This window comes from Somniosus microcephalus, chromosome 4, assembly GCF_052327205.1.
Source record: "Somniosus microcephalus isolate GS21.2 chromosome 4, FLI_Smic_1.0, whole genome shotgun sequence".
In the NCBI taxonomy this organism is placed as follows: domain Eukaryota; kingdom Metazoa; phylum Chordata; class Chondrichthyes; order Squaliformes; family Somniosidae; genus Somniosus; species Somniosus microcephalus.
Window position 1 is genome coordinate 316653615 of NC_140990.1, and position 20222 is coordinate 316673836.

The 20222-nt window shown below is 46.5% G+C and overlaps 1 protein-coding gene across 6 annotated transcripts in view; it reads right to left on the reverse strand.

The window, feature by feature from the left end:
• stk16 (serine/threonine kinase 16) overlaps positions 1-20222 on the reverse strand; it is a 102712-nt gene that overhangs the window by 46699 nt on the left and 35791 nt on the right. Inside the window, exons 8-9 of one of the 6 annotated variants that reach the window (XR_015078216.1) lie at positions 6627-10016; positions 1019-3537 (exon numbers count right to left, since the gene is read on the reverse strand). The exons of 1 other annotated variant lie outside the window; for it this stretch is intronic. Coding sequence is in view for 3 of the 5 variants with exons in the window: in XM_085986791.1 (XP_085842917.1) it covers positions 3558-3605; positions 9911-10016 (154 nt within the window). In the remaining 2 variants the exon portion in view is untranslated. Of the gene's footprint in view, positions 1-1018; positions 3606-4625; positions 10017-20222 lie in introns of those variants that run through there. 4 more of the 6 variants (XR_015078215.1, XM_085986791.1, XM_085986793.1 and 1 more) reach the window with 4 other exon arrangements.

Consider the following 20222-nt stretch of genomic DNA (forward strand, 5'->3'; position numbering starts at 1 on the left):
CAATGATTAAAATAAACTTTACAGAACTAAAACAGACTTTTGAAAAAAAAAATTGGTCACATTCCATCCTGGAACGCAATCATCGACAATACTGTGAGTTAAAGTTAAATGGTACCGATACTAAACTCACTCTGGTTGCTACTGGACGCAGAGTGCTTTCAAGGGTGCAGAGAACTGCTCGGGTTATTCCACTAATCACACACACAGCAATGGGGAAACCACAGTCTAATCCACCCGGCTCGAAAGCAATTACATAATTGGCCCGCTGTGCAGCGAGGCAGGTGTTGAGCAGGGGGCAGGGCACAAAAGGCTTTCAGGCGCGCTCCTTAACCAATGAGTTAAGGCCAACGCCTCACTTCTGGCAGCTGTTGTTGAAAATGCAACGTCCTTGTTGTAAAAAAAGAGAAAAAAGCGTCTTTGCTTGTCTGTTTTGCCACTCGGCCCACCTTGGCACGGCTGTGACCTGACCGAGATAGGATTGGGGAACGCGGGGCTCAGACCCACATCGTATCGCTTCACAGTGCTGCGCCTGCCACTGAGCCACCAACCCATTTACATGGACCATGTACAGCAGGCACTTCAAAGCACTGGAGAGGTGCCACCGACGCTGCCTCCGCAAGATCCTGCAAATCCATTGGCAGGATAGGCGCACCAACGTCAGTGTTTTCGCTCAGGCACTGAAGCTTTGACCACGCTCGATCAGCTCCGACGGACGGGTCACATTGTCCGCATGCCCGATATGAGACTCCCAAAACAAGCGCTCTACTCGGAGCTCCGGCACGGCAAGAGAGCCCCAGGTGGGCAGAGGAAACGCTTCAAGAACACCCTCAAAGCCTCCTTGAAAAAATGTAACATCCTCACCGACACCTGGGAATCCCTGACCCAAGATCGCACAAAGTGGAGGAGAAGCATCCACGAAGGCGCCGAACACCTCGAGTCTCTTCGCCGGGAGCAAGCGGAAGCCAAGCACAGGCAGCGCAAGGAGCGCACGTCAACCCAAGCACCCCACCCACCCGCCCCTTCAACCACCATCTGCCCCACCTGTGACAGAGACTGTAGGTCCCGCATTGGACTCATCAGTCACCTGAGAACACATTTTTAATGCGGAAGCAAGTCACCCTCGGCTCCGAGGGACTGCCTAAGAAGAAGAAACCCATTTCAACCACAAACACACGTTATAGCAGCAGTGACTATGTAATTGGTGAGGGAGGTTTTCCTCTGGTTGCTTAACATTTTGAAATCAGTTATTAAAAAAAAAATCTCGTAATATTAAAAGCTGGCATCAGTAAAAGTGACCTTGAAGCTCTAAGATTGTCATAAAAACACCCAAAGGGGTTCACCAACTTCCCGTCAGGGAAGGAAACCTGCTGTCCTTACCCGGTCTGCCCTGTATGTGGACTCCAGTCCCCACACCAATGTGGTTGTCTCTTAACTGCTGTTTGAACTGGCCCAGCAAGCCACTCAAGTTGTGTCAACCCACACAAAGAGGTTCAACAACTTGCATTTATGTAGCACCTCGAATGTAGTAAAACGTTCCCAAGGCGCTGCACAGGAGTGATTATCAGACAAAAATTGACACCGAGCCATATTAGGGCAGGTGACCAAAAGCTTGGTCAAAGGGGTAGGTTTTAAGGAGCGTCTGAAAGGAGAGGTAGAAATGCGGAGAGGTTTAGGGAGGGAATTCCAGAGCTTCGGGCCTAGGCAGCTGAAGGCACGGCCGCCAATGGTGGAGTGATTAAAATCGGGTCTGGGCAAGAGACCAGAATTGGAGGAGCGCAGAGATCTCGGGAGGGTTGTAGGGCTGGAGGAGGTTCCAGAGAAGAAGACCCACCACCTCCTTCTCAAGGTCAACTAGGGAGGGGCAATAAACACCTTGCCGGGAACACCCACATTCTGAGTATATGGCGACACTGTAAACAATAGCTCAGTATTACGAGCAAAATCATAAGGGTTCAATTCTTTCAGAATAGATTTTGATAATACTGAATATAGGAAATCATCCCAATAGGTTTACTAACACCATAGCAACCAGAGGAAAACTTCCCCAAAAAGGACTGACTGCTCTTGCCGTGTGTGTGGTTTCATTGGGTATGAATTAGGAGGTAACCGTGAGGTCAGCATAAAATGAAGGGGAGGTGGGGGAATGTCAGCCCTACCCTAGCCTTTATTACAAAAGGATTGGAGTAGAACAGTAAAGAAGTCTTACTGCAATTATATAGGGCCTTGGTGAGACCACACCTGGAGTACCGGGTACAATTTTGATCTCCTTACCCAAGGAAGGATATACTTGCCTTAGAGGGAGTACAACGCAGATTCACTACACTGATTCCTGGGATGGGGGGATTGTCCTATGAGCAGAAATTGAGTAGACTAGGCCTATATTCCCTAGAGTTTAGAAGAACTAAATTCTTAAGGAGCTTGACAGGGTAGATGCTGGGGGGATGTGTCCCCCGGTTGAGAAGTATAGAACGAGGGGGGTCACAGTCTCAGAATAAAGGGTTGGCCATTAAGGACTGAGATGAGGAGATATTTCTTCAAAGGGTTATGAATCTTTGGAATTCTCTACCCCAGAGGGCGGTGGAGGCTCGGTCGTTGAGTGTATTCAAGGCTGAGATCGATAAGATTTTTGGATATTAAGGGAACCAAGGGATATGGGGATAGCACAGGAAGGTGGAGTTGAGGTAGAAGATCAGCCATGATCTTACTGAATGGTGGAGCAGGCTCAAGGGGCCGAATGGCCAACTCCTGCTCCTATTTCTTACGTTCTTATGTTCTAAGATCTGGGAGGAGAAAAAACGATCACCGAATCACTTTCAAACTGCCCAGACATGAAGTGCAATTCTCAGAGCTGTGTCTCAAAAGACCCCTTGTAGTATTGATCTATCGATCACGAATGAGATATTTATAATCTCGGATCCAGAGAGGCCCCGAGGGTTGTGTGAAAATTCAAGATAGATCCATTTAAACTTTTGATACAATAGGTTAAATAATAACATCACACAGCACTTGTAACAGAAGAGGCATCCACAAATTCAAAATCTACATGCCAAACCTTGGGGTTTTTTCCCGCAACCACGCAGTCCTTGGTTTCCCAAGTTGAGGTAAAACCTAACACATAATGCTTAGTCATTCACAGTAAAGCTCAAAGGGCCACCACAAATTGTGGGATACCAGTGTACAAAATGCTCATCACGCTGGTTTTCTCTCCGCTCTTTTGTTTTAAATGAGTTAATAAAAAGTAATTCTAGACGAACGCGGCAAGTGCCCACACACCGTAACCCACCTCGTAGCTTCGGCGCCTTTCGTTCATTAAATTACACAGCAAATCTATCAAGCGTGCAAAAGGAGAAAAGACAAGTTAACGTTTCAGGAGGGGAGACCCTCGGTCAGAAAGTTCCGGCAAACGCGCCACCCGGGGGTTTCTTTCCTCCTTTTCAGGCGCCGATAGACCTGCTGCGAATGTCAAACATTTTCCCGCTTTTTATTTCGGATTTCCAGTTTCTTTTCATCACCTCGCCTCGCTTCGCCCGCAGTTACCTAATAACACGATTCACACTTCAAAAAATGTGCAAATAATTGATTGGGGGTGGGGGAATAAACCAAATCTAAAATGGGAAAGGAAGAGTGTTACACACTAAGATCGACAAACCACATGGGGGAGGGGGTCAAAACGGCACACAGGCAATTTAAAATCATTCATTGTATCTTAAAAACATGCAAATAACCCAATAGCTGGATTGCAGACAGAGTACAATGATTATATATACACACACACACAAGGATACAACATAGATGGAAATGTGAAAAACAAGTACAAGGCATCTGTGAGGTGGGTAGGGGAGCATACAAGCTGCAGAATGGGACCAAAATCCCATATTAGATACTCATCGATGTCCCATCAAGTTAGTCAGTTTATGGAAAGTCAAGGCTGCGACTATGGAATCAAATCAGATGCAAATCAACATAGGTAACTTATGATAATTAAACCTGCTGCCAGTGGATATACCTGACACTGGAGACTTTATGCTGCGTCTTATCATATCACAAGTGTTTCCCACAATGAATTAGTCAGCGTTGCATAGGCAAATGCGGTGGCCATTTTGTGCACAGCAAAATCCGACAAAGAGCAAACAAATGGGGCAAGACTGTTGGGTTGTACTTCACTTAACATATTTAAAAATATATATTCTTGATAAATCATTGCACCGCATGATGCAATATTGGACAGGCTTGCAATTTTTGGGGGTTAGGGTTTGATTCCAGCCTTCCAAAAGGAAAAGCAGAAAGTTAAAGTGGGAAAAAAAAGCGCAATTTGACAATGGACATACGCTCTCTCTCTCTCTTCACTCCTGGGATCTTTCACCGTGTGAAAATCTACCCAACTCACAGAAGATATTTTGATTCATGAAAAGGTTCAAATCCCATTGTATAATATCACTAAATAAACCATAAATGTATAACAGATCACCTTCCGCATCTAAAAGCACTTCACATAGAAGCACAGGAGGCCATTCGGCCCATCATGCCTGTGCCAGCTCTTTGAAAGAGCTATCCAATTAGTCCCACTCCCCACCCCCCCCCCGCTCTTTCCCCACAGCCCTGCAATTCTTTTCCTTTTTAATTATTTATCCAATTCCCCGTTGAAAGTTACTACTGAATCTGCTTCCACCGCCCTTTCAGGCAGCGCATTCCAGATCACAACTCGCTGTGTAAAAAAAAAAATTCTTCTCATGTCCCCAGATGTACAATGAATTACTTGGGAGATGCAATCACTGTGGCTATGCGGGCAAACACGGCAGCCATTTTGTAATGAATGTTGGCTGTGGGAACAAGTCTGGCCCCAGGAGAACATCCTGCTCTTGAAAAAATGCCATGGATCTTTAACACCCATTTAAACAAGCGGACAGGGACGCGGTTTAATGTTTAGTCTGGAAGACGAGGCACAATGCAGTGACTCCCCGGACCAGCCTAGATTATGTGCTTCAGTTTTTGGAGTGTGACCCTGAACCTACAACCTGCTGACTCAAGAGTTGCAAAGGCTGCCAACTGAGAAAAGCTGACACAAATTTAAAAAGGCATACGGGATCCTTGGCTTTATAAACAGAGGCAGAGAGTACAAATACAAGGCAGTTATTGCTAAACCTTTTATAAATCACTGGTTAGGCCTCAGCTGCAGTTTTGTGTCCAATTCTGGGCACCACACTTTAGGAAGGATGTCAAGGCCTTGGAGAGGGTGCAGAGCAGATTTACCAGAATGGTACCAGGGATGAGGGAATTCAGTTATGCGGAGAGACTGGAGAAGCTGGGGTATGTGCTCCTTGGTGCGAGAAGGTTAAGGGAAGATTTAATAAGATGGGTTTCAATAGAGTAGGCAGGGAGAAACTGTTTCCACTGGCAGGAGGGTCGGTAACCAGAGGGGACAGATTTAAGATAATTGCCAAAAGACCTAGAGGGGAGATGATTTTATGCAGCGAGCGGTTATGATCTGGAATGCACTGCTTGAAAGGGTGGAAGCAGATTCAATAGTAACTTTCATAGAATGGTTACAGCACAGGAGACGGCCATTCGGCTGGTCGAGCCCGTGCCGGTGGGCCGAATGGAATTTGGAGTTCAAAAAGGAATTGAATAAATACTTAAAGGGGAGAAAATTTGTAGGGCTGTGGGGAAAGAGCAGGGGAGTGGGACTAATTGGATAGCTCTACCAGAGACGGCACAGGCACGATGGGCCAAACGATCTCCTTCAGTGCTGCATCATTCTATGATATGAAAGATACGGAGAAGGCCCACCTGAGCTCATTCAATTGTAGAAAAAGCTACAGTTCCCATTCACTACATCCCAACTATTTTTTAAATCCCAGGGCTTTAGCCTCCTCTGCCCCACCGGAACGTCCATTCCACACGCCGAGTCTCCCTTTGTGCGAGAAACTTCCTGATATTAGTTCTAAATTTCATTTTCCCCCAGAGTGAACTTACATCATTGTCCTACGGTCAGGCCTCAAGCTGAAGTAGCGTCCCCCCTTTACCATTTGCGTTATTTTCTATACGTCTCTCAAGGTACAGGAAACTTTTTTTATCCGGCACCAACGGGACCGGCGTGGTGCCGGTTGATCAAAAAGTCCGGATTACAGAGAGGTATACTTATTAAGGTACGAGAGCCCCGTACACGGCCACAGATCCAGGCGTCCCAGGTCACAGATCCAGGCGTCCCAGGTGCAGGAACCCCGGTTACACGGCCACAGATCCAGGAACCCCGGTTACACGGCCACAGATCCAGGAACCCCAGTTACACGGCCACTAATATGAAGTAAAACTTACCTGAACCTACTCCTGAATTTTGCCGGTTAAGAGAGATTTCCGGTTATTTAGGTGTCGGTAAAAAGAGAGTTTCCTGTACTTCCTTTCGAAGGCGAAAAGCCCAAGTTTCTCCCAACAATTAAACTTGCAGCGATTCTGTTGCAGCCACTAACCCTTCGGGGAGGATGTCCTCGCACGGCAATAAATGAGAGAGAATAAAACAAAATACAAAATAAAATTTCCCCTCCCCTTCCCTACTCCACAGAATAGACTAAAAGAGAACAACAAATAAATTGAGTGGGACTCTGTCAGTTCATACCCCAAATACTGACCGTTTTTTTCATTCAGGCTCTGACAGGCTTGCTATGCACCTCCAGCATTTTCTAGCTTTGACTTCAAATTTCCAGCAATCAAGTTTTCCCTTTTTAATCTTCACAATATTCTGGGGCTGTTCTTCTAGGAGCAGAGAAGGCCAAGAGGAGATTTGATGGAGGTGTTTAAAATCATGAAGGGTTTAAGAGAGTAAATAAAGAGAAACTGTTTCCAGTGGCTGAAGGGTCGATAACCAGAGGGCACAGATTGAAGGTGATTGGCAATAGAACCAGAGGCGACACGAGGGAAAACTTTTTTACGCAACGAGTGGCTAGGATTTAGAATGCACTGCCTGATAGGGTGGTGGAAGCAGAGTCAATAGCAGCCTTCACAAAGGAATTGGGTAAATACTTGAAGGAGAAAAAATTGCAGGGCTATGGGGAAAGAGCGGGGGGAGTGAGACTAACTGGGCTGCTCTGTGAAAGAGCTGGCGCGGACTCGATGGACCGAATGGCCTCCTTCTGCGCTGTGCTGTGCTATGATTCCACGATAATACAGGTTATAAATAATATCCACCCCATCACAGTCCTTTTCCCTTTTGTTCTTTCCCTGGCCCCCATTTCTTGTCTCAAACGCTGTTCATCGCGAACACCTTCCAGTTCTGACGCAAGGTCATCGACCTGAAACGCTAACTCGGTTTCTCTCTACGCTCATTTTCCAGCAGTTTCTGGGTTTTTTATTTTATTTTAGATTGCCAGCATCTGCGGTATTTTGCTTTTGTTATAAATAATAATATTAATTAGAGAATGTAAGTGACCAACGCCTGGACAAAATTTCTACCTGGAGAACATTGCTAGTTTTTTTTTGTAGTGTTGGGGGTTAGAGGAGGATGTGGGGGGGTGGTTGAAACAAAAATTAATTATCCACGTCTTCTGCAGTTTTACGAGTCAGAAAAACTTTTTTTTTTAAATGCAAGCCCAGGAATCATTCTTTACCCCTTTTAAAATAATTTCAGACCCCATTTTCTGTAGATTCACCATGAATATCGTGGCTTAGAATTGTTACAGTTGCGAGGGGGGAGCGGGGGAGGAACAGAAGGAAGACATTCGTTATCTCGCGATGCTCATGTGCGTACAAAAGCGTGCACATTCCGACGAGGAACTGAAATGTTGCTACGACAGAAGATTTTGATTGAAGGGGTCGCGTGGTTTCACGTTTCCGCTGGCAGGAGTGACTGGGAAACTTCATGTGACGAGCTGACGATCGGACATTTTGAAATAAAAAAAAAATTGTCCATTCTGAGGAGGCAGAGTTAGGTTCTTGGAAAACAGCAGGGAAAGGTTTAAATAAGCTGGCGCGGAAAGGACTGGTCACAGGGACGGAATGGGAACCGGCAATTCCCGAAAGGGTGACGGGCAATGCTCCCTTTAATTTTTTTTTTAGGCTGCGCGATCCACTCAAAATACCGCGCATGCGCAGTCTTTCTTATTTAAAAGCCGATGAGCCGGCTGTGCAGGAGCTCCAGTGCGCTGCGCGGCTTAAAGGGAACACTGGTGACGGGGCACGGAGGAAAACATTCATTTGGTTTGGCTCGGATCTGCTGCTTTTATTTCCCGTTTGGCTGTGGGGAGGCAGAGTGAGCAAGTTTGAATCACCCTGGGCCAAGCGAACTGTTCCTCGCAATCTGCTTGGCCCAGGTTGATTCAAACCTGCTCACCTCAGCAAGCAGACTCGCTCTTCGGTGGCTTCTGTCGGTCCACACTCAGACCGCTCAACGGAAGCAAGGTCCTCTATCGTTCCTTCGTGTGGTTGGGGGGGGGGGGTGAGGAAAAGAACCAGACCCCGCCTGGAACTGCCCAATGCTCAACTGAGTGCCGCTGGACTGTGTTCCAGGAATAGCACTGGAAAAGGTGGTGGACACAGTCCTCGCCTCCCCCATGATCCCAAACAAAGCACAGGGGAATTAAATGTTTTTAATTAAAAGCGATCCCCTCCCCCAGCAAGCAGTGTTGACTGTATATTTAAAAGACATTGCAAGTGGGGGGGCTGGAGGGGAAGGGGGTGGCGAGGCTGTGGTGCATGGGAGAGGTTAAAAGGTTTTCTACATGCGCTGCTGAAACTAATAACGACTATCATCAAGGTAGTTCCCTCCGTTGCACATATGGAAATGGCAGCACAGCAGCAGGCTGCCCGGCACTTTTTCCCCGTCTAAATGCAAGGTTTTAAAATGTGCCCTTTCTGCAGTCAATGCACAGGGTTAGCAGTGCAAGGCCGCCTCTTCACCTGCGCTTTCTTGTCAACCCGGCAGCCTTATATAGCACAGCTGGAGTTGGTGCAGGAAAGATCACGTGGAGTGAATACTGACATCATCGTGTCAGCCAATGAGGCGGAGGTGGGGGTGGGACTTGAGCCTCCGACCCCATGACCGAAACTACAGCAAACAGAGTTCCCCCTGAGCACAGCAGCAAAATGCAGTGAATGGAGGACAGTTACATAATACTAATTATGTGCGTAAAATCAATCCCAGTCGCTTGCAGCAGTGATTGGCGGGGGGAATTACCCAATCATCTCCATTCTGGCCGGGACTAGTGGTGTCACTAGATGCAGCCATGCCCATTCGGGATGTCTGGTGTAAACTAAGGCAACACATGCGGCGAACCATGGCTACCCGGCGCCACCCAGCCACGGAGTTTTGGATTAGGCTTCCTTATGCAGGAAGATGATGGACAAGATATTTCCCATTGGGTCGAAGGCAGGAGACATTGTTCACTTCAGGTACTCGCTAATCTCTTCAAAATATGCTCAGTGCACTGCCCAAGGAATGATTTACCAATCCCCCACTTCACCTCAAACAAGTAAAACTATCCAGGATTTTCCAAGGTTCCTCAATAGAGTACAACACAACAACAAAAAAAGGGTACCTCTAGGTTTGGTGGGTACAGATCGATTCAAATGCAAGAACGTGAAAGCACAGGAAGTGGTAATGGAGCAAAACCAGCAGCCAATTGCCTTTGGAAAGAAGAAAAGTGTGCAATTTCCCCCCCACCGCCCCCATCCAAACTCTAAACTTTAAAAAAGGGTCGAGCCCATATGGTCCAGGAACAAAACGAACACGCGAGGTCCGGTCCTGTCCCGTTGCCAGAAATGCTGACGGTAGGATTGTATAGAGTTTTTTTTTGTGCAGTAGCGATAAAGGTCGGACGGCCGATAAACTCGAGGCCCCCCCCACCCCCAGGGGTAGATCGAGCCGCTCGTGTTTGCGCTGCCGAGATCAGATCATTTTGGTCTCCTGGACGGCTCCTACCGGCTGCAGCTGTTCGGTCTGGTTCAACACCCAGGTAATATTTGGTCTCTCTTGGGGGTTAACAACCATCATAGAGGTTAGCAGACGCTGCAGGGCCTGTGTGTACCTACAGTAAAAAGGGGCAGAGGAGAATTCAGTTCACAAAAACAGAAATGACTCACAAAAATATGCTTCACATAAAATTTACAGCGCAGAAACAGGCCGATCGAGCCAACTGACCTGTGCCGGCGTTTATGCTCCACACAAGTCTCCCCTCACTCTACCTCAACTCACCCCATCAGCATAACCTTCTACTCCTTTCTCCCTCGTGTACTTAGCGAGCTTCCCCTTAAATGCATTTATACTATTCGCCTCAACCACCCCTTGTGGCAGCGAGTTCCACATTCTCACCGCTCTCTGGGTAAAGAAGTTTCTGCTGAAAGCAAGGTGGTTATTCGATATTTCCAGTAAGAGGAGAACTGCCAGAGTGCGAAGCTGATGAGTTACTAAAAAAAGAGTGGTGCAACGCGAGAGGCCAAAGCTAATTGGAGAGGAGGCAAATCAGCAAACAGAAATTGGCCAGAGGCTACAGAGCAATGACTGGGAACAAGCCGTCGATGTGAATAAATTAATACAAATATTCTGGATGGTGATGATGAAAATCTGCAGCGGGTATTGACGCTAAGCCGCCAGCACAGGGAGACAGAAGATGAACAAGCAGTTTATTCATTAGTGACGATCTTATATTTATGACCCCTGGTTCTGGACTCCCCCATAAGTGGTAACATCTTCTCCATGTCTACCCTATCAAACGCCTTCATAATTTTAAAGATCTCTATTAGGTCACCCCCAAATGTAAAAATATTTTGCAGAAGTACAGGTGAATTTACAGGACGGCGCAACACCATCTGTCCTGCGATTTACAGCGATTTGTCCTGTACCCAAATTTAAAAAAACACACATACCGTACTATTATTCATCTTCAATCACTTCTTTCACCAAAAGCGTACCCAGCTCTCTGTCGAATACGTCTGCCCACCAATAGTGACAGATCTATTACTGCTGTATTGTTAACTACATCGTGGGTAACCATGGTCACCTGGAGTTGGCTCAATTGCCTTTGGGAGTCAGAGAGAAGTTTCCCCAGAGCTTTGCCTGAAATGATTTCCCCACCATTTTGTCTCCCCCTTCAGGAGTTAGCATTACTGGCGGATGGGGAGGGCGATGCACAGGTTTGCACCGTCTAAAGAAAGAACTTTCACAACCTCAGATGTCCCAAAGCGCTTTACAGCTAATGTAGTACTTCTTGAAGCGTAGTCACTGTTGTAATGTAGAAAACGCAGTAGCCAATTTGCGCACAGCAAGGTCCCACAACTAAGGGATAAATATTAACGATTTGGAGGAGGGGACCAGGTGCAACATATCCAAGTTTGCCGACGATTCAAAGATGGGAGGGAAAGCAGTGAGTGAGGAAGACATAAAAAACCTGCAAAAGGACATAGACAGGCTAAGTGAGTGGGCAGAAATTTGGCAGATGGAATATAATGTTGGAAAGTGTGAGGTTATGCACTTTGGCAGAAAAAATCAAAGAGCAAGTTATTATCTAAATGGAGAGAAACTGCAAAGTGCTACAGTACAAAGGGATCTGGGGGTCCTGGTACATGAAACACAGAAGGTTGGTATGCAGGTACAGCAGGTGATCAGGAAGGCCAATGGAATCTTGGCTTTTATTGCAAGGGGGATGGAGTATAAAAACAGGGAAGTCTTGCTTCAGTTATACAGGGTACTGGTGAGGCCACACCTGGAATATTGCGTACAGTTTTGGTTTCCATATTTAAGAAAAGATATACTTGCTCTCGAGGCAGTTCAGAGAAGGTTCACTCGGTTGATTCTGGAGATGAGAGGGTTGACTTATGAGGAAAGGTTGAGTAGGTTGGGCCTCTACTCATTGGAATTCAGAAGAATGAGAGGCGATCTTATCGAAACATGTAAGATTGTGAGGGGGCTTGATCAGGTGGATGCGGGGAGGATGTTTCCACTGATGGGTGAGACTAGAACTAGGGGGCATAATCTTAGAATAAGGGGCTGCCATTTCAAAACTGAGATGAGGAGAAGCTTCTTCACTCAGAGGGTAGTAAATCTATGGAATTTGCTACCCTAGAGAGCTGTGGAAGCTGCGACATTAAATAAATTTTAAAAGGAGATAGACAGTTTCCTAGCTGATAAGGGAATTAGGGGTTACGGGGAGCGGGCAGGGAAGTGGATGTGAGTCTAGGTTTGGATCAGCCATGATCCTATTGAATGGCGGAGCAGGCCCGAGGGGCCGTATGGCCTACTCCTGCTCCTACTTCTTATGTTCTTATTAGCCAGGACACTGGGGAATACTCCCCTGCTCTTCTTCGAAGTGGCGTCAAGGGTTTTTTATGTCCACCTGAGGGGGCAAACAGGGCTTCGGTTTAACGTCTCATCCGAATGACAGCCCCTCCGACAGTGCAGCGCTCCCTCAGCACTGCACTGGGACTGTCAGCCTAGATTTTGTGCTGAAGTTTCTGGAGTGGAACTCGAACCTTCTGATTCAGTGACGAGGGCGCTACCCACTGGGCCGCAGATGGATAGGGTGACCGCATATGGTCTGTTCTCGACTTTCTTTTTGTATGTTTGCTTGTGCTTGATCCTGCTATTAAGGCTCTCTCTGGACACTATCCAGGTTTGGAAGAAGAGAATTGATCACTGTTATTATTGTACAGATATCCCACACGCCTCCCATTATACTTCTACTGAAATCTGAGTGACAACACTGGAAATGGCAGCTGCAAAATGCAGTCAGACTTTGATCATGCACACTGGTGCACTGTGCCACAGTGGTAGAAGGTAGGTTTGTGTCTGTGATGCTCCAATCTTCAGCTGGGACGTTTGGTAGAAGACACCCGCCAGGACAAGAGATTAAAATAAGGTCACTCATATGCACCGCACCACAAAAACATAGGAGTAGGCCAGTCAGCCCATTGCGCCAGTTCCACCATTCAATTAGATCATAGATGATCTGTACCAGATGGGTGAACGGGACTTCACGCGAGTTAGGATAATTGGTCAAATTAATCAATCATATTCTCTGATTTAACTGGACATCAGGGAACCATTTATTTTAACTGGTGCTAAAGTAACTCCATGATGATGTGAACCTAGCTCACAAAATACTAACTTTGTGCAAAAAGGGATTCAAGAACAAAACAGAATGATTTGCATTTATACAGTGCCTTTCATGACCTCAAGATGCCCCAAAGCGCTTTACAACCAATTAAGTACTTCTTTGAAAATGTAGTCACTGATGTAATGTAGGGAAACACGGCAGCCAATTTATGCACCGCAAGGTCCCATAAAGAGCAATGCGATAATGGCCAGATCATCTATTCAGTGATGTTGGTTGAGGGATAAATATTGGCCAGGACACTGGGGAGAACTCCCCCTGCTCTTCTTCGAAATAGCGCCATGGGATCTTTTACGTCCACCTGAGGGGGCAGACGGGGCCTCGGTTTAACGTCTCATCCGAAAGATGGCAACTCCGACAGTGCAGTGCTCCCTCAGCACTGCACTGGGAGTGTCAGCCTAGATTTTGTGTTCAAGTCTCTGGAGTGGGGCTTGAACCCACAGGTTTTTGGCCCCCCACTCGTGAGCACAAAGAATGAAAAAGATCAGAAAAAAAATCTTTACACAGCGGCTGGTCAGAATTTGGAATTCTCTACCAAACAATTGTTGGAACAGGGTCCATAAGTTCTTTTAAAAAGGGAATTTGCTAGTCGCTTGAAAAGAGGAACATTAAAAAGTACGAGGACTGGGCAGGAGAGTGGGATAAGACCACGCGATTTTCAGCATGAAGCATCCAAAGCCAGCGAGCACCGAGATACCATTTTTTGACCCCCGCTGACTGAAGGTCAAGACAATCACTATTTATTCGGCTGCAGTTCCCAATCCATCATAATTGTGTCCTTGTGCACCAGTCGCTGAAGGTAAGTATGCAGGTGCAGCAGGCGGTTAAGGTGGCAAATGGTATGTTGGCCTTCGTAGCGAGAGGGTTCGAGTACAGGAACAAGGATGTCTTGCTGCAGTTGTACAGGGCCTTGGTGAGACCACACCTTGAGTATTGTGTGCAGTTTTGGTCGCCTTATCTGAGGAAGGATGTTCTTGCCATGGAGGGAGTGCAGCGAAGATTCACCAGACTGATACCTGGGATGGCAGGAATGTCGTATGAGGAGAGATTGGGTTGATTGGGCTTATACTCGCTGGAGTTTAGAAGAATGAGAGGGGGTCTCATTGAAACTTATAAAATTCTGACAGGACTGGACAGACTAGATGCAGGAAGGATGTTCCCGATGGTCAGGGAGTCCAGAACCAGGGGGTCACAGTCTAAGGGGCAAGCCATTTAGGACTGAGATGAGGAGGAATTTCTTCACCCAGAGAGTGGTGAACCTGTGGAATTCTCTACCACACAAGGCAGTAGAGGCCAATTCATTAAATATATTCAAGAAGGAGTTGGATATATTTCTTAAGGCTAAAGGGATCAAGGGGTATGGGGAGAAAGCAGGGACCGGGTACTGAATTTGGATGATCAGCCATGATCGCATTGAATGGCGGAGCAGGCTTGAGGGGCCGAATGGCCTACTCCTGCTCCTATCTTCTATGTTTCTATAAAGGGTGTGGGAATAATTGGAGCAGGGCGCACAGATGTCATTCATTCATTCATTCGTTCATTCATTCTATACTTCTACTATGATTGACTGTCAGCAGTGGTTCAGTGGGGAGCACTCCTTGCTGTGGTTCAGTGGGTAGTGTGTGCTACGTCGTTGTAGCAGAGCCTGGTCTCCAATCGTCTTGGATCCCCTTGCCATTGGACCAAGACCTCGCTCGGTCAAGCCCGTGTGGTAGCTGGTGTGCAACGGCCACCCCAGGTTAAAAGAATTCACGCACAGGCATCTTCCACCCTTTAAAATGAAGTTCGGGACCTGGAAAGTTCAGGACCCTCATGGACAACCCCAACAGCTACAGACTCCGCGGAACGCCGTACTGCTCCCAATCACCCCACCCACCCGCCCCTTCAACCACCGTCTGCCCCACCTGTGACAGAGACTGTAGGTCCCGCATTGGACTCAGCAGTCACCCGAGAACTCATTTTGAATGTGGACGCAAGTCACCCTCGGTTCCGAGGGACTGCCTAAGAAGAAGACTTGAACCCACAACCTTCTGACTCAGAGGCCAGAGTGCTATCCCCAGAAAACTAGAAAAAATACAAAATTTTAACCGGTAAAGACATCAATGGCTCAGTTTTTAAATCTCCTACTTGCGGCAGAACTCAGCCACATAGTTCAGGAAAATGAGCTGATCTTGGCTGGGATGACAGTAGGGACGACAAAGGACTTCAATCCCCGGTGGAACTGGAGGTAGGGGTGGTGGCGGGGAAGCGGGAAATTCAGCCAAGAGTCCCATTGCTGCGTGCTACCCAGTGACCCCTGCTGGAAGTGTGGTGTGCGAGCATCGGGTGAGGACAGAATCGGGCACAGCTGATGGCACGCTAGCTTAGTGATTACAGTACCCAGAGGCGGTGACTGAAAACTGAATTCAATATACCTGCCGATTTGTTGACTGACATCAGAAACGCAACCATGAAAGCGGCTGTACGGTCGTTCAAAACAAGTTCACTAATGCCCCTCAGGGAACGGAAACTGTCGTCCCCGCCCCTCCCAGCCTGCATGGTGACTCAACAGAGTGCTGCGAGTTGGGTGAGTCAGGGAGTCGTAACTGTTTGCGAAAAATAAACTTCTGTTTGTTTCATAAGAACATAAGAAATAGGAGCAGGAGTAGGCCAATCGGCCCCTCGAGCCTGCTCCGCCATTCAAGAAGATCATGGCTGATCTGATCCTAACCGCCAATCCACTATCACAGAACCATCTCCTGAATCTAACAGAATTAGACACACGAAATAGGAGCAGGATCAGGCTACACGGCCCCTGAGCCCGCTCCGCTACCCACAGGGCCATGACCGATCCGAACCTAGACTCATGTCCAAATTCCTGCCCGCTCCCCGTAACCTTTAATTCCCTTTACTTCTAGGAAACTGTCTATTTCTGTTTTAAATTTATGTAATGATGTAGCTTCTACAGCTTTTTGGGGCAGCATATTCCATGGACCTACCACCCTCTGAGTGAAGTAGTTCCTCCTCATCTCAGTCTTGAAAGAGCAGCCCCTTATTCTAAGACTATGCCCCCTAGTTCTAGTTTCACCCATCATCGGGAACATCTTCCCCGCATCCACCCGATCCAACCCCTTCACAATCTTATATGTTTCAATAAGATCGCCTCTCATTCTTCTGAACTCCAATGAGTAGAGTCCCAATCTACTCAACCTCTCCTCATATGTCCATCCCCCTCATCCCCGGGATTAACCGAGTGAACCTTCTTTGTACTATCTCGAGAGCAAGTATGTCCTTTCTTAAGTATGGACACCAAAACTGTACGGAGTATTCCAGGTGCGGTCTCACCAATACCTTGTACAACTGAAGCAATACCTCCCTATTTTTATATTCTATCCCCCTAGCAATGAAAGCCAACATTCCATTGGCCTTCTTAATCACTTGCTGCACCTGCATACTAACCTTTTGAGTTTCGTGCACCAGGACCCCCAGATCCCTTGCCATTAAGATAATAACTTGCTCTACGATTTTTCCTGCCAAAGTGCATAACCTCACACTTTCCAGTATTGTATTCCATCTGCCAAATCTCTGCCCACTTACTTAGCCTGTCTATGTCCCCTTGCAGGTTTTTTATGTCCTCCTCACTCACTACTTTCCCTCCCATCTTAGTATCATCTGCAAACTTTGATATGTTACACTCGGTCCCCTCCTCCAAATCGTTAATATAGATTGTAAAGAGTTGGGGACTCAGCACTGACCCCTGCGGAACACCACTAGTTACTGATTGCCAGTCTGAGAATGAACCATTTATCCCAACTCTCTGCCTTCTGTTAGATAGCCAATCCTCTATCCATGCCAGAATATTACCCCCAATCCCGTGATTTTTATCTTAAGCAATAATCTTTTGTGTGGCACCTTGTCAAATGCCTTTTGGAAGTCGAAATACACTACGTCCACTGGTTCCCCTTTATCCACCCTATATGTTACTTCCTCAAAGAACTCCAACATATTTGTCAAACATGACTTCCCCTTCATAAAACCATGCTGACTTTGTCCTATTAAATTATGATTATCCAAATGTCCTGTTACTGTCTCCTTAATAATGGACTCCAAAATTTTACCTACCACAGATGTTAGGCTAACCGGTCTATAGTTTCCAGCCTTCTGTCTACTGCCCTTTTTAAATAAGGGTGTTACATTAGCAGTTTTCCAGTCTGCCGGGACCTTTGCTGAGTCCAGGGAGTTTTGGAAAATTATTACTAATGCATCCACAATCCCTACCGCCACTTCCCTCAAGACCCTAGGATGTAAGCCATCAGGTCCAGGTGATTTATCCGCCTTGAGTCCCATTATTTTACCGAGTACCACTTCCTTAGTGATTTTGATCGTGTTTAGCTCCTCCCCCCCTTTAGCCCCCTGTTTGTCCAGTGTTGGGATATTCTTAGTGTCTTCTACTGTAAAGACTGATGTAAAATATTCATTCAGTGTTTTTGCCATCTCCATATTTCCCACCATTAATTTCCTGGTCTCATCCTCTAAGGGACCAACATTTACTTTAGCCACCCTTTTTCTTTTTATGTAACTATAAAAACTCTTACTATCTGTTTTTATATTTTTTGCTAATTTACTTTCATAATCTATCTTCCTTTTCTTAATCAATCTTTTTGTTATTTTTTGCTGTCTTTTAAAGTTTTCCCAATCCTCTATCCTCCCACTAGATTTGGCTACCTTATATGCCCTTGTTTTTAGTCGAATACTATCCTTAATTTCTTTACTTAGCCACGAATGGCTGTCTTTTCTTTTATACCCTTTTCTTCTCAGTGGAATATATTTTTTTGGAAGTTGTAAAATAACTCCTTAAATGTACACCACTGATCATGTATTGTCTTACCCTTTAATCTATTTTCCCAATCCACTCTACTCAATTCCACTCTCATACCTTCATAGTCTCCTTTATTCAAGCTTAGCACGCTTGTTTGAGATCCAACCTTCTCACCCTCTAATTGAATATGGAATTCAACCATGTTATGGTCACTCATTCCAAGGGGATCCTTTACTAGGACATTTTTAATTAATCCTGTCTCGTTACACAGGACCAGATCTAAGGTTGCTTGCCCCCTGGTCGGTTCAGTTACATACTGCTCAAGAAACCCATCCCTAATACACTCAATGAACTCATCCTCAAGGCAGCCCTGCCCAATTTGATTTGTCCAATTAATATGATAGTTAAAATCCCCCATAATTATAGATGTTCCCTTATTACAAGCCTCAACTATTTCCTGATTGATACTCCGTCCAACAGAGTTGCCACTGTTCGGAGGCCATAGACTACGCCCACTAGTGTTTTTTTCCCCTTATTATTCCTTACCTCCACCCAAACTGTTTCATTATCCTGATCTTTTGACCCAATATCATTTCTCTGTATTACAGTGATTCCTTCCTTTATTAACATAGCCACCCCACCTCCCCTTCCTTCCGTCACATTTACGGTTACTGTTTACTGTTTACAATCTAAATTTCCCAGCTTTAAGCAGGGTTATAAAAGGGATATACAAGACCTACAATTCAGAGCAGCTGAAGGCAGTTAATTAGGGAAACTAGATTAAACTGGTTCTCCTGCAGCTAGCTCCTTTGTTTCAAGGCCTATAAAAACAGGTTTTGCAGTGCGATTTAAACAGAGTGCTGCGAGTGGGTGAGTCAGGAAGTTAGGTGAGGAGTGGAAGGCGGAGCTCCCTTGCATTGCCTTTGTTTTTCCTAACTTTTCACCCTGTAGGAATTGGTTCTTACTTTACACCAAGGAAAGCGTCAGATTGGAAGCAGTCATACAACAACAACGAAACCGCTAAAATGACGTCACAAGCAGGGAAGGAGCTGATTGGTAAGTAGGACCTGGTGAGTATATTTCTACAATCCAGTCGTTAAAGTGAAAGTAAGGTTTCTAGTTTAGAGTAAGTAGTGTTTAAAGGGAAGTAAGGTCTCTAGTGTATTTAATATTCTTTAATGTAAAGGGAGTAAATTAAGGGTAGGACATGGCAGGACAGCTCGGCACTGTGGAGTGCTCCTCCTGTGCTATGTGGGAAGTCAGGGACACTTTCGGTGTCCAGGGCGAACACGTGCAGGAAGCGGCTGCAGCTACTCGAAATCTGCGTTTTGGAGCTGGAGCTGCGGCTGGAGTCACTGGAGCATCCGCGAAGCTGAGATCTTCGTGGCTAGCACGTTGAACGAGGTGGTCACACCGCAGGTAAAGAGTGCACAGGCAGACAGGAAATGGGTGACCGCCAGACAGAGTAAAAGAAATAGGAAGGTAGTGCAGGAGTCCCCTGGGTCCATCTCCCTCTCCGACAGATTTTCCGTTTTGGATACTGTTGGGGAGATGATTTCTCAGGGGAATGCAGCAAGAGCCAAGTCCATGGCACTACGAGTGGCTCAGCTACACAGGAGGGGAGGAAAAAGAGTGGGAGAGTGGTAGGGGATTCTATCGTAAGGGGAACAGATAGGCGTTTCTGTGGCTGCAGATATGACTCCAGGATGGTATGTTGCTTCCCTGGTGCCAGGGTCAAGGATGTCACTGAACGGCTGCAGGGTATTCTAAAGGGGAGGGCGAACACTCAAAGGTCGTGGTTCACATTGGTACCAACGACATGGGTAGAAAGAGGGATGAGATCCTGCAACAAGAATTTAGGGAGCTAGGTAGCAGATTAAAAAGCAGGACCTCAAAGGTTGTAATCTCTGGATTACTCCTGGTGCCACGCACTAGTGAGTATAGGAATAGGAGGATAGAGCAGATGAATGCGTGGCTAAAGAGTTGGTGCAGGAGGGAGGGCTTTAGTTTCCTGGATCACTGGGTCTGCTTCTGGGGAAGGTGGGACCTGTACAAGTCGGACGGGTTGCATCTGAACTGGAACGGGATCAACATTTTTTGAGGGGGTGACTAGGCGTGTGGATGAGGGTAGTGCAGTTGATGTAGTCTACATGGACTTCAGTAAGGCTTTTGACAAAGTTCCACATGGGAGACTGGTCAAGAAGGTAAGAGCCCATGGGATACAGGGCAATTTGGCACATTGGATCCAAAATTGGCTTAGTGGCAAGAGGCAGAGGGTGATGGTCGAAGGTTGTTTTTGTGACTGGAAGCCTGTGTCCAGTGGTGTA